Here is a 13,321-nt window from a genome sequence, read left to right as displayed (position 1 = left end):
CCTCTAAATGGTACACCATCCCTGCCCTAGGAGATAAACTTTTTCCTGAAAAATATGTCCAAAAAAGTAAACTATCTACTACAGAAAGTAGCATCTGTAAGCCCATGTTTGACAGTACAAGTTGCTGTTCTTTTATGCAGTTTGATTAGTCTTTCACTTCTTTTGATCAAAAATATGTATAGCTATATAGTTTTGGAAGTGTAATTTTTTTGTAACTACTTGGCAAACACAAATCAGGTTTCTGTAGGTCTAACTTGCCAAACGATACAGGAAATGTAATGTATTATATATGTGTGACTGTAATAATATGCACAGCGTGGAGTTCTTCATTGCATTTCTTCCAGGTGCTCTAAATGTAATGAGAAAATGAGATCATATGTTGCTTTGCCTGCCTTGCTGTTTACTAATTCTGATCATCTGTCTTGCATCTCTTCTTATGCCTTTCATCTGCTCTGTACAGACGTCCTCTTCTGATGCTTTGCAGCCTTCGGCATCCTCTCCTTCTCTGCAAGCTGCTGCCGACAAAAGCAAATTGGAGGTATCAGTTGTAGTGTGAAATTTCCAACATGTCCATTACCCCCACTCTTTAAATGTGGTTATGTTACGTTAATATCGATCCAACTATATATGTGCATTTGTCATTTTTAAAAAATATATAAATACACACGTATACTGTGTGCTCTGGTGGATGCCTGTACTTGAGGTGGGGGGGGGAGATGAAACCAAATAATTATTTTTAAAGTGGCAATAAATACAGTGTGGTGTAGAAGGAAAAAAAAGTGGAATCCTTTTTGGAATTGTCATATTTTATAGTGATCAGTCAAAATTTGTATAAATTAGCTTGTAACTTGTGCATACCAGAATACTGTACCCAAAATAAACTGTGCTGAAAAATATCTCGAACAGAAAAGTTAAATATTACATTCAAAATTATTGATAGTTTCCATAATGGTGCAGTGGAAGAGGATATATAAATCTTGTCTCCAAGAGGGTTAAATTGTAGCTAAAGCCTGGCAATAAACAGGAGGTTTATTATTTTTCCTGCCATTGGGACTCTCTGGAACTGTAATATTCTTGTCCTTGTTCTGTTTGATTCCCTTGAAGTGCCTGAATTCTCTACTACTCTTGAGCTCCGCAAGAGTGAATTCTCAGTAGGTTTGCGCTGAAAGGCAGCTTCTGTCACTAGTCATCCATGTTGGGAGACTGTATGTGACAAAAGTACTGTGGTTCAGCATCAAATACCTAATCTGGAATATTTACTAGTGCTGTCTGCAGATTGGAGATGGGCTGTGAAAGCTTGCATGTTACAAGAGGAAATTGTGGTGGCCACAACGTTTGTAACAATTCATTGTTATTGAAGGTTTTGTAGGTCAAAAACCTTCCTAAGAATTTGATAATTGGCTGATAATTTACATTATCAAGGAATTGTGCCATCCCTCCGTATGCATATTTACCGAAAGCAAGCGGCCTGTCCAACCAGGATAACTCGGAGTAATGCAGATTTCTGTGTCCTATATATTTAAGTGAAACCGTGACCTTCTGCCTATACAAGTCTTCTGGCTGCATTACCATAAGTGTCTAATGATTTCTCGACCCAGTCATGGCCTTAACTCTCCATTCTGGCTTTTTTTTTGGGGGGGGGAAGCTTTTATTTAACCCCTTTGTGACCGATGGGTCATAAATGCTTGAATGTCCTAGTCAATTTTTGCAGTTCTATTCTGCGCTTCTTTATGAGTATCTCTTTGGAATCGCTTTACATATCCTAACAATTTTTACTTAGTTTTTTTATGACATGTGACTTTTTGAAAATGGAATTGGAGTACAAATAACTAAACATTGTAAAAGAAATATGCTTTTTTGTAATTTTTCTCATTAAAGAAATTTTAGTAAGTGGTATTATTGTAAAAACCTTTAACAAATTATTTTATAAAGATGTGTAGTATCAATCCATTACCATTTCCAGGTTGAGAGGAAGAGGGTGCATTTACTTTTGCAAGTGTATTGTGCAGCCCCTTATGCTTTATGCTTTCAGTTGACAGGCTGGAGGGGGCTCATATCAGAACCATCGCACCTAGAAAGACATTGTGGTGTCCTATTAGAGAGGAGAATATCACTTTTAATTTCAGGATTGTGTTTCTAGGTGAATCTGATCTGAGATATACATAAATGTATAAATGTATAGTTGGAAATTGAGAGTTATTTAAAATTACATTTTTTACTGTGTATTTCCTTTTCTGTTTCACCTAGAAACACCTGCTATTATATTAAAGGGGGTTTTTGCATTGAGCCTGTGCAAATAGGACTTTTATAAGAAAGATGCACCCATAGTCTCTCGCCTATAGGACAGAGCACGTTCATAGATATGTCTATGACAGTTGTAAATCTTATATGTGTTCACTGCTGAAAAAAGTCTAATTATAAAGTTGTCTTGCTTTTTATTGATTTTATTATCCCTGTGTTTGCTTCTTTTTTATTGTGTTTTACCTTTCCTGTTACTAGAAAGAGAAGGAGAAGAAAAGGGAAGAGAAGAAAAAGGAACGAGAAACTGAAAAAACAATGAAACCTATTGCTGTGGAGAAGGTAAGGGAAGGTATTTGGGTAGATTTACTAATCTAGGTAAAAATTACAGTGAAAGTCACTGTTTCACACTATGTGATCAGCATGGCATCACTGACCATGGTCACGGGCTGACATATGTGTATGTATACGTGTGTATAATATATATATATTTATATATTTCTCCTATATCTATACACACTCCACCCATTTCCAGTGAAGCAAGACCCTTTTGTCATATCCGTAAAAGTAGCCCAAGGCACCTTTGTACATGGTTTTGACCGAGTAATATCTATACCTCATATCGTCCCAGGAAGGTTTTGCATATTCTCCAGTAACCATACATATTCTGCAAAGTTCTTTGATTTAGATTGGAATGTATTGCAGTGAAGCTTCTTCTGTAGTGTAATCTCTACATAGTTGCACAGCTAAAGTTATTAATGTCCTCATTCAGCATGAAAGAAAAGCATACTCACTCAATACAGAATGTTCACACATGTGTATGTTGAGTTTACAGGGCAGAGTGGACATTTTTGGTAATTCCTTATGCTTGTTAGGGACTGCCTTTAGATCACCAACTACAGTGACAGGGGTATAGTGAAGACAAGAGACATATAGTGAAGACAATACATCCATTAGGGGTCCCATCTTCATGTTTCATTTTTCATAGTTTTAATACCTTTTGATAATGTATGTACACATTATGCAGTATTTGTTATGGAGTGCATTCCTTACAAGGAGGACCATAGGGAAGACATTGTGCAGGCCATTTGGATAATCTGCCCAACTAAAGGCATTGTCAGAACTCATTATCTTGTAAGATTCACACTGCTATTGCTTCAACTTGTCTTATATTTCTATGTCTTAGTGATAAGCAGTGTGTAGCTCCATTTTTAGTTTGCCAAATGAAATGTATGGGACCATGTAATAGATGGTGTTGTATATAAGCAATATATAATCTCCAGTCTCTATGATGCCCATGTGCCCAATAGAGACTTTGCACCTGGGACATATACATTTTAATGTGTCCAAAATGCCAGCAATTGCATTATTTTATTTTCTTTTCAAAATGTATTGTTTGTAGTCTGTTGCTTAGTATGTATTTGGTGTATGGAACTTTCCTTTAGATACATAGCTTGTCATCACACTTGTTCCAGTGATTTCCTTATTAGGTTTCTGGTCTATTGTGTTCATGTTTGTGATACTTTGACCCTTCTGATGTGTAATACATTTACTGTAGAGGTAAGACTTTTCATGTAATGTTTGTACAGCTTTTGGTATTAGCATTTGCCAAGCTTGCCTACATGTAATGTTTCCTTTACAGCCCACTGACCATTGCTTGCAGCTAGCCAATCTTTTTCCCTCTCCGCAGATTACGCAGCATTATTGAAAGTTGAAATTGAAAAAGTTTTCCAGCTCTTTGCATTATAAATTGCTGAAGTTGAGTGTTCATTTTGTGCTTAATTTAAGCTACAGCCTTGAATTGATAGAATCTTCTTGGATACAGAAGATCCGATTATGGAGCTTATTGATTTGGCTTTGCTTTCATTGGTGCTATCTTTTAATGCATATTTAAAGGTTAAAGGTATTGAGAACAGTCGTTGGTGACATGGTTTAGATTTGATGGCGTTTTCAGCGGCACTGAACTGTGAAAAAGTAAATCAGATTGTGTCTGTAATGCTGTTATAAGGAGAGAGACGGTATCCTATGCATCTCAAGCACTTTTAAAACGTTAGAAAAAGAATGGAAGCTGTCTGCATATCAAGGCTTTATCGGTTGGACCTATTGCAAAACTCCTTAGGTATGAGCGCTATGTAGCTTGTTGTATTCTTTGTAAATTGACTATATATGTGATTTACGTGTTCCCTTCTGGTTCTCCGCTATTAGCATATGACCAACATTTAGACTCATCGCATACAGGCAGTCACCAACTTCAGGAAACTCGACGATCCCTAGTTACAGACGGCCCTCTCTGCCCACTGTGACCTCTGCTGAAGCTCGCTGGATGCTTTACTTTAGTCTCAGTGGTAATGTGTCTGTAATTAAGCTTTATTGATAATATATGTCCCATGACAGCCCAAAATTTTGAAACTCCAATTGTCACAGGTACAGAACAATTTTTTGTCTATAGTTATAAAATCTACCAGTTTCAATTTGCATACATATTCAACTTAAAAACAAAAATAACCAATCTTGTACATAACCCGCGGACTACCTGTACGACTGTCATATGTGTGGACAGGAAGTCGGTTTCTCTCTTCATTCTTATGAGACCCTGAATGCGAATAAATGTCTGTCAATTTCTATCCTGTACCATTCTGTTGGGCTGGAGAATAAAACAGCTTGTGGCAGTATTGTGCAAGGTACTTGCATTGGCATTGAGATGAATAGTCCATAGTGACATATTGGTGTTCATATTTGTATATCTTGTCTATTTTTGTAGTTTTTGATCAAGGGCAAATTCATCATACTTTTTGGAAATGTAATAAACTTGTAGTTTATAACTGCATCATTTATGAGGGAAATCATTTCATTTGTTCTCTTGTTATGTTTTATTTGTTTAACTCGGCAAAGCTGTGAAAGGCTGTTTTTTCTAAATATTTAATTAACTTATAAGGATAAGCAGAATGCAGAGTTCTATCGAAAGATGCTCCAAAATCGGAGCTACATTATGTGACACAAATGTATGCACTAAAGAGATCAGCCCAAGAAAGTACTTGTAGTCAAGCAAATACAACTTTTGCATATGTACAAAGTTTTGGGAATATACCGTATTTTGTTTCTTTTGGGGGTGATCTTTGTATATATTTATATATTCCTCTGTATAATCCGGTGTGTATTTGGTACTGTACCTTTAAGCTATAATGGCAGCCATTTAAATAATAGTCTGAAAATGTAGCGTATACAGCAGATTTTCACGTTCTCTGCAGGTTCCATTGTATAGTGAATTCTATTTCTCTTGTCACTTGAAAGTATCCTGTCCTTTTACAGTTAGAAAGTTTGTGATCTTTTTATTTCTCTCTAGCGTTTCATGATCTTTCCAGTGTGGCTGGATGTCATGGCAGTGTTTTTTTTCCTGTGGAGTTAGACATCTTCTCCCCCCCTTGGAGCTTCCATGGGCACATCTTTCCTTGCAGGCCCCTTTTCACAGTCTCATCATTCGATTCTTTGATATTTGTCTTTTTTTCCCATTGTAGCTGCATGTCAAGGTGAAAATGCATTAAAGGGTCACCTAAGGAGCTTAGAGATGGGCGTTTCAATTTCTAAGCTATCAATATTAGACAGCGACTCCTGGGATGGTCTGAAGAAAGTAATTTTTATTTCCTCCACAGGGAATGATTTCTTTACTCTATGGTCTGTAAGAAAATACATTCTTCCTACAGAGATGGCATTAACGGATTTTTGGGTAGGAAAAAAAATCTGAAATTGACTCTTAGAGGTAGGATGCAATGCTGGAAGTGAAAGAATTAATAGGAGAGTTGATGGAAAGATGTTGCTGCAAATGCGGAGCTTACATGAAATTACTGGTTTGCTTGCTCTGGGTTGTGTTTTACTGGATAGTATGCGGCGCCAAATTATAAAGAGTGAGAAAACAGCACAACATGTGCATGAAAATATCAGGTTTTTTTTCTTTTTAGTCCTGACAGAGCGGCACCATCCAGGGTGATTATGTGATTTTATTATTTGGAGCAGTGGTGGATAGTTTAATGTTTAATGAGATTTCACACTGTGGATGAAATTGGAAAATGAATACTGTACACGATTAGCCGAAATTTGTAACTTGTTAGTCTGTCTAGTTCAGCATCGAAAAGGTTAACATTTTTTGATACACTATTGGACAGCTTTATTAAGTGTCGCACTCTGCATTGACAGAATTTACGCTGACTGCAATTTATCTTTTAAAATGTTGCGCAGTCAATAAATACATGTAACACACCTCTTTTACATATCCATACCAATCTCATTTGAGTTAACTATATACTTTATTGTGTGGGCACCAGAATTTATGCACAAACAACTAATAACTTTGTAGAGATGCGTACACATAGATGTGCCAGTAACTTTGTGGGAAAGTGCGACATGCCACTAAATCCTAGCACATGGTATGCTTAATTACATTGGAGATGGTGTGCTCCAAAAAACAAGTTCAAAGGCTGACGGAAAACTGCCACAGCTGGGTTAATCTGCCCCCAATGCGTGTTTTGTATATGATGTTATGATGAGTGATCTGGTTCAACAATCGCTTTTTGTTACCAAAGCCATTTGTGCTCTGTCACCAAGTCACCTTTTAGACTTTGCCCCTATGTGTTGATGACCTTTTGATTTAAAATTTTTTGTTTTGGAAAATGTCACATTCTCTATCAGAATTGTTTTGAGACCATTGGGGAAGTCCATCAGAGTAAAAAAAAATTGAAATGTTTTGAATTTCCAAAATAATTGTAAATACGGGCTCATAATTTTTTGGAAAAAAAAAAGCAGTGGTGATCTTATGCTCCTCCACTGGCCAGTTCTGGGCTAAGGCAGGTCACTGCTGCTCTAGGAAATATCAGTGGTACCAAAAAATAAAATTTGCATCCAGTATATAGTCTTCTGCATCTCTTTTGATAGAGAGTAGATATAGTAGTCAATTTATGTAATCTATTTTTTCAAAACTTCTATAAAATCTACTCTTTATTCGATATATCTTAGTCTGTTCAAGGTTTATTTGGGGGTTCACCACTCTCACGGTATAGTAAAATATTTTACCAGTGTAATATTTCCATCTTACCTGCCGCCAGTCATTGCTTGCACTCATGTTTTGTTTTTTTGTCTGACCGATTTGTTTATTGCAAAAAAAAATACTAACTTAAAATGCACTTGTTGTTCTTAGGCGATGTTTTGTCCACTGGCTTTAACCCTGAATAAATATATGCATTGATAAGTCGACTTTATTACATTGACCTTGATTATGGTGGAATTAGTGCCCCGTCTGACTTCTCTGTGCTTCACATTACAGAAATTGATTTCAAGACCAGGAGGCAGTTTGGTAGAAAACATCTTTAAATTAGCTTTCAAAACATGATTAGATTTAGAAACGAGAACTGGAGTGGAAAATGTAATACTGTCTGAATAGCATCTGCACTAAAGTGAACACGACTATTCCATTTGCTGCATCTAAATGTACTTTTTCTTAGTCATACAAAGGTCAGTTAACTTACTAAATACCTCCCTGATAGTAAAGAGTCTATTTTATGTTTGTTATAAAATGCATGCTTAACATTTCTTTTGCTTCAGTTTTCTCTTAACACGTAAAATAATCTATATTTATATAGTCATCATGTTACGTAGCACTTTACAAATCATAGAGGATATATGCAACTATAATATTACATTACAGAGTACAAAGAGCCATATGGAACAATAGGAGTGAGGGCCCTGCTTGCAAGAGCTAACAGTCTATGAGGATGAAGGGGGCGATACAAGATGTATGAGAGCTTGTATCATGGTCCAGCCATTCTTTATAAGGAAACAGTATAAAGTAAAGGTGCTGCTGCTTGAACCAGCCATCGGTCGCCATCTTATATACAAGGTCCAAGGTCAATGGGACTGCAGAGAAGCCTGGAGCTTGTTATATATCTAGTGTTTGCTGGATAACAGATGGGAGGAGGACACAGGATGGGTTAGTAAAGAGACCGCTTGTTTTATGCAGTTAGCAAGTATGTTAGGCTTGCATAAAGAAATGGGTTTAAATAGCACAATTGTAACTTTGGAGGTTAGGTATTAGTCTGATAAACCGGAGAAGGACATTCCACAGAATTGGTGCAGCTCAAGAGAAGTCCTGGAGACACAAGTGAAAGACGAGCCTGCCTGCTGCATTAACCCTTACATGTGGTGTAATACTACGTCACATGCCAGGTGTGGGTGCATGGAGAAGGCTCACGGGCTAAGCCCTCTCCATAGCCGGTAAGTCTTTGCTGCATATTGCAGCAAAGGCTTACTGTTAACACCCGCAATCAGTGGCAGCACAGTTTGTGGTTGTTTTCCCGCCGATTCTTCGCTGGCGGCTTCAGAAAGGTGGCGGCGCATCGGCGCTGCCATCTTTCTGAGGATCGTCGCTCCCTGTGACGTCATCAGAGCAGCGATCCATCACCATGGGAGCCTCGGGTCTTTCGAAGACTCGAGGTAACTTCGCACATTGTAATGAATGAGGAGTAAAATCCCCATATACTGCCATACTGTAGTATCGCAGTATGTGATAGGATCGTATAGACAACCTAGGGTTAAAGTACCCTAGGGAGCCTGAAAAATAGTAAAAATAAAGTAAAAAAAATGATTAAAAAAAACCTTAAAACTCAAATCACCCTGCTTTCCTTAGAACTGATATCAATATAAATGAACAGTAAAAATCATAAACAAATTAGGTATCGCCTCGTCTGAAATTGTTCGATCTATCAAAATATAATAACTGTTTTTCACTGTGCTTAACACCGTAATGGAAAATCGCGCCCAAAGTCAAAATGGCACTTTTTTGCCATTTAAAAAAAAAATTCTATAAAAAGTGATCAAAATGTCGTACAGTCCTAAAAATTATAACCTTGTTAACGTCCTCAAAAGCTGCAAAAAACGAGTCCTCCGAAAGCTCCGTACACCAGTGTAAGTATAAAATCCCCCCCCCCCCCCCAAAATTTTTTTTGGTACAGGAGGTTTTAATTTTTGTAAATGTATGAAAACATTATAAAACCTATACAAATCCCCGTAATCATACTGACCCAAAGAATAAAGTAGACATGTCGTTTGGCGCACAGTGAAAGCTGTAAAATCCAAGCCCACAAGAATAAGGCACAAATGAGTTTTTTTTACCAATTTCGCTGCATTTGGAATTTTTTTCCTGCTTCCCAGTACACGGCAGGGAATATTAAATATCACAATTTTGAAGTGTAATATGTTACGCAGAAAATAAGCCGTGACACAGCTCTAACGCGAAAGGAAAAAAAGCTGCAGCGTTAAGGATAGATAGTAGGGAGTTTAGTGAGTCGAAGACCGATTAGTAAGAAGTTACAGAAGTCTAGTCAAGAGGGAATCAGAGCAACAATTAGCATTTTAGTGGTTTCAATTGTAAGAAATGGGTAGATTCTATTTAATTGTTGTTTTATATTTGGTAGAGAGAAATGGTAATATGTTAATAAAGATATTTGTATGCTAGAAATGTAGTACAAATTATGAAATGAAGTATCCCTTTTTGTTAGTGTTTATTGTCCCCTGATGAATTTGGTTTGTTGTATTAGTGTTTTATTTTTATTTAATTCAGACACCTATTAACCAGATATGCCCCAGAAAGTTTATATATGATTTAGCTCTTATTAGACAAAGGGGTGGCAAACTTTTGTTTTCATGCACCCAACCCAAATTGTCAAAAGGATAACCCCCCAATATATAATTTTTAGCCTTTTTTTAATCAAAAGGTATTGTAATATTTTTGTACCGTGTAAAAGCAAAAGTTATGTTGCAAATAAAACAAATTTAAAAAGAATGTTTAGTATTTACATTTTGATGGTATTACGTCAAGAAAAGGGGAAAAAGATGACATTGACATTTAGCCATCCAGGACTGTTGGACCTAGAGATTAAACAGTGAAACGTCTCTCTGTATGTGTATACCCTTTAGCTATAGCACATATTTTTCATGTATGTCATATTTTGATGGCATGCTTTGTGATTGCCAGCAGTTGATGTCTGCCATTGAGCAGTATAATATAGTAATGCTTTGTATACAGTCTTATTCTGGGAATGTCCATATTGCTAAAGCAGTTTCCATATATTATTGTAAGGAGTGGGAGGAGGGGGCTGCCTGAAGCCTGTAGACCAATGTGCATTTTCTAGAATATCAGTTTTTTATGAATTTATCGGCTTTGACAGCATTTACACAGGCCATATGCCTTCTGTATTTTGTGATCGAAGTTCTCCTGGCTTTATTTTATTCATTTATATTCAGTGCTCTACAAATGGCACAGTTGTGCAGCTTAGTAAGCCTAAATAAGTAAGATCAATAATTATTTGCTGGAGGATCTAATGGAGACATGAAAAACAAGACCTAGTGCTCTTTTCAGTCTAGGCGTCTGAGGCTTATTAGAGAGTTGACAGAGCTGTCTCCACAGCGGAGCATTTGCCTTTGACTGACTGGAACATTCGAGAAGACGGGTAAACGTGCCCTAGTTTCTGGAGCTCGTGTTAACACTGTGTGTTCAGATATTTATGTATTTATTAATGAGTTAACCTTTCTTGATTTAATAATATTTGATAAAGCTTAATCTGAAGTCTAATGATTTTTCTGGTAAATGAGCGCAGTCTTTCCATTTGTGTACACAATCCTTTACTCTTAAAACCCTATTCTAATAGAGTAAGTCTGTTCAATCACTGATGGGACAAATGAAACCGAAATTAAATGCCAAATATTATAGCTCCACTTCTACAATGCTGACCTTGCTGTCCTGATTTTGGGGCCTGGTGACAGCTGCAATGAGATAAGTTTCCAGTTGTTGTGCTAGCTTTGTGTACAGCTTTCATGAAATTTTCTGACCCAGTCCCAATCTGAAGGTTCCACCTCCTGCTTTAGTGCAATGAGAAATGTCTGCTTTGCTGATCCCTGGCTGTGAAGGCATTCCCAGACATCTTCCCAGGAGCACATGTCTCATAATGGCCGCATGAGGCGGAGGGGCAGGCAATTGTCAAAACCATGAGTACGGTTGTGCAGCTGTCTCTCATCAGATCAGTGGCTGAAAAAAATTCTCTCCACACACGTGCGTCAACGGTTGGGGACGCCCCTTCTCTCATAAACGTGTGGCTGTATGCTTTCAAAAATTTGGTTAAGATCATTTTCACTCCACCATGTTCATTGTGAAAAAAACTTTATCTTTTGACTTTTTATATGTATTGTATTTTGGATGGACAGATCTGCATACAACAATATATAACTATATGAATAATGTATCTTCTATAAACATTACTAAGTCATTCGAAACTTCAATTAAATCTCTGCATGGTCCATTAAATAGCTATGATTACCATCTCCCAGATTGAAGGAAGATGATCTGTATATGAGAAACTTGTACATAACATGGAGGCTCTGCTGCTTCTGATCTGTGTTTTAAACAAGAAATTATTTTTTTTACTTTCTTGCTTTTTTTTCAATGGGGCAGGTCTCCTTCACAATAACTTTGTTTTTGTTGCATGCCTTATTTGTTTGTTATTATTTGCAGAGATTTATTTGCAGCTACTGAGAGCAAAGCATTATTCCTTCCAGTTATTTCCTGATTAACAAGAAAAAAAATACCTCTTGCATATAAAGAAAATGGCATTTATAGGTAATCTAAGCAAGGCTTGCCAGGATTGATGATGGTCTGTCCTAAATAAACAGCAACACACCATGAAATGGCCAAAATGCATTGCAGAAAATCTAATCAGGTAATTGAACCTGGATGATGGTACTTGTAAGGAAGTAGTCACATCTGCAATCCATGCCCTGGACAACATAATTCAGCCGGCTCCAGTGCTGTGTCTGAAAAAAATGATTAACTCCTTGACCCAAACACAGTACATCTCTATATTGTTGGTGGGCTCATATGATGTAGTTGAGGTTAGTCATATGACCAATATTATGGCAGAATAGGGGTTTACCTAGGATGGCACAGCTATGTATTGCTGCCTTGGACTGATGAAAAGCAGGATAACCTATATCTGGGCACCCTCTGCATTGTTCGTCCAGTCGTTTTTGCTTTCTCTTCTAACACCAGGGACAGACATGCCATGGGCACTGGGCTGTATGAATATTATAGCCCCTACCAGTCTGGAATTCGCTTCCTACATATTGTAATAGAATCCATCTTCTTGGGGAATGGTGGATGCTTCCCTTCTGCCTGCTTTCAATCTGATTTTAGGGACCTTTGAACATACCACCAGTTAGTTCACAATATGGAATCAGCCAAGTAAAATGACTTAATTCCACAAAGCAAAAGTTGCCTTAATATTTGGATTTATTCTGCAGCTTTTACAAGTTCATGAAGAGTTAAAATCCTTCCTACTGCCATGCAAGTCTGCATAATACAGGTGCCAGTTAGACTTCTTGCACTGTCCATGGACATGTATTTGATTTAATGCCTTTTGCAGGATTTTCTTCTGTTTTATGTTAAATGTGGTTTAGAAACTATCCTGGATTTGCGGATAACAAGAAGTTAGTCTCAAGAAAATAGACTAAAATAAAATACCCTGTGAACTTGAAGCCATACAATTGTAATGAAAAGGAACCTGTCAGTTAGAATAACCCACAATAAATAAATATAGTTGAATGGCTTTATAATAGCAGTTTTCAAAGCTATCCATATTTTGTTCCTCCCAGTAGCTGTAAAGTTCCACTTTTTGTTTGTAAAGTTGACTAACCATATATGCAACTGAACATATGAGTCAGAAGAGGATTCCTAAGGGAGAGGTGAATGAGGAGCTGATTTCTCTTCACAGGGTCTCTCAACCCCCTCTTCACCCCTGTCTCAGAAATTTTTTTTCAGTGTCACACTCAACCAATGTCTTTCACATTCCTGAAGGTGAGGGGAGGAATAATTTAGCCGAGTTGGCTGCTGAAGAAAATGCAGGCTCCGAATCTCTGCGCATGGTCTGGTAAGTTTCAAAAGCCCAGTAGCATACACATGTAGGTGGTGTATGTGCCAGCTATTATTGCCTACATCAACAGGTTGGGGCAAATTATAGCTTTATATCTATATCTGTTGTCAGATACA

The 13,321-nt window shown here is 37.3% G+C and overlaps 1 protein-coding gene across 2 annotated transcripts in view; it reads left to right on the top strand.

Annotated features, from left to right (window-relative positions):
* The window catches only part of SMAP1 (small ArfGAP 1), a 150,643-nt gene that overhangs the window by 85,338 nt on the left and 51,984 nt on the right, over positions 1 to 13,321 (top strand). The window contains exons 5-6 of one of the 2 annotated variants that reach the window (XM_072142171.1): positions 461 to 538; positions 2,500 to 2,580. In XM_072142171.1, the coding sequence (XP_071998272.1) occupies positions 461 to 538; positions 2,500 to 2,580 (159 nt within the window). The remainder of the gene's footprint in view (positions 1 to 460; positions 539 to 2,499; positions 2,581 to 13,321) is intronic. The other variant, XM_072142172.1, reaches the window with a different exon arrangement.

The sequence above is a fragment of the Engystomops pustulosus genome, chromosome 3 (assembly GCF_040894005.1).
Source record: "Engystomops pustulosus chromosome 3, aEngPut4.maternal, whole genome shotgun sequence".
NCBI classification, from domain to species: Eukaryota; Metazoa; Chordata; class Amphibia; order Anura; family Leptodactylidae; genus Engystomops; species Engystomops pustulosus.
The sequence above is the reverse complement of the archived record's forward strand: the minus strand, read 5'-3'. Positions and strand labels throughout refer to the sequence as shown.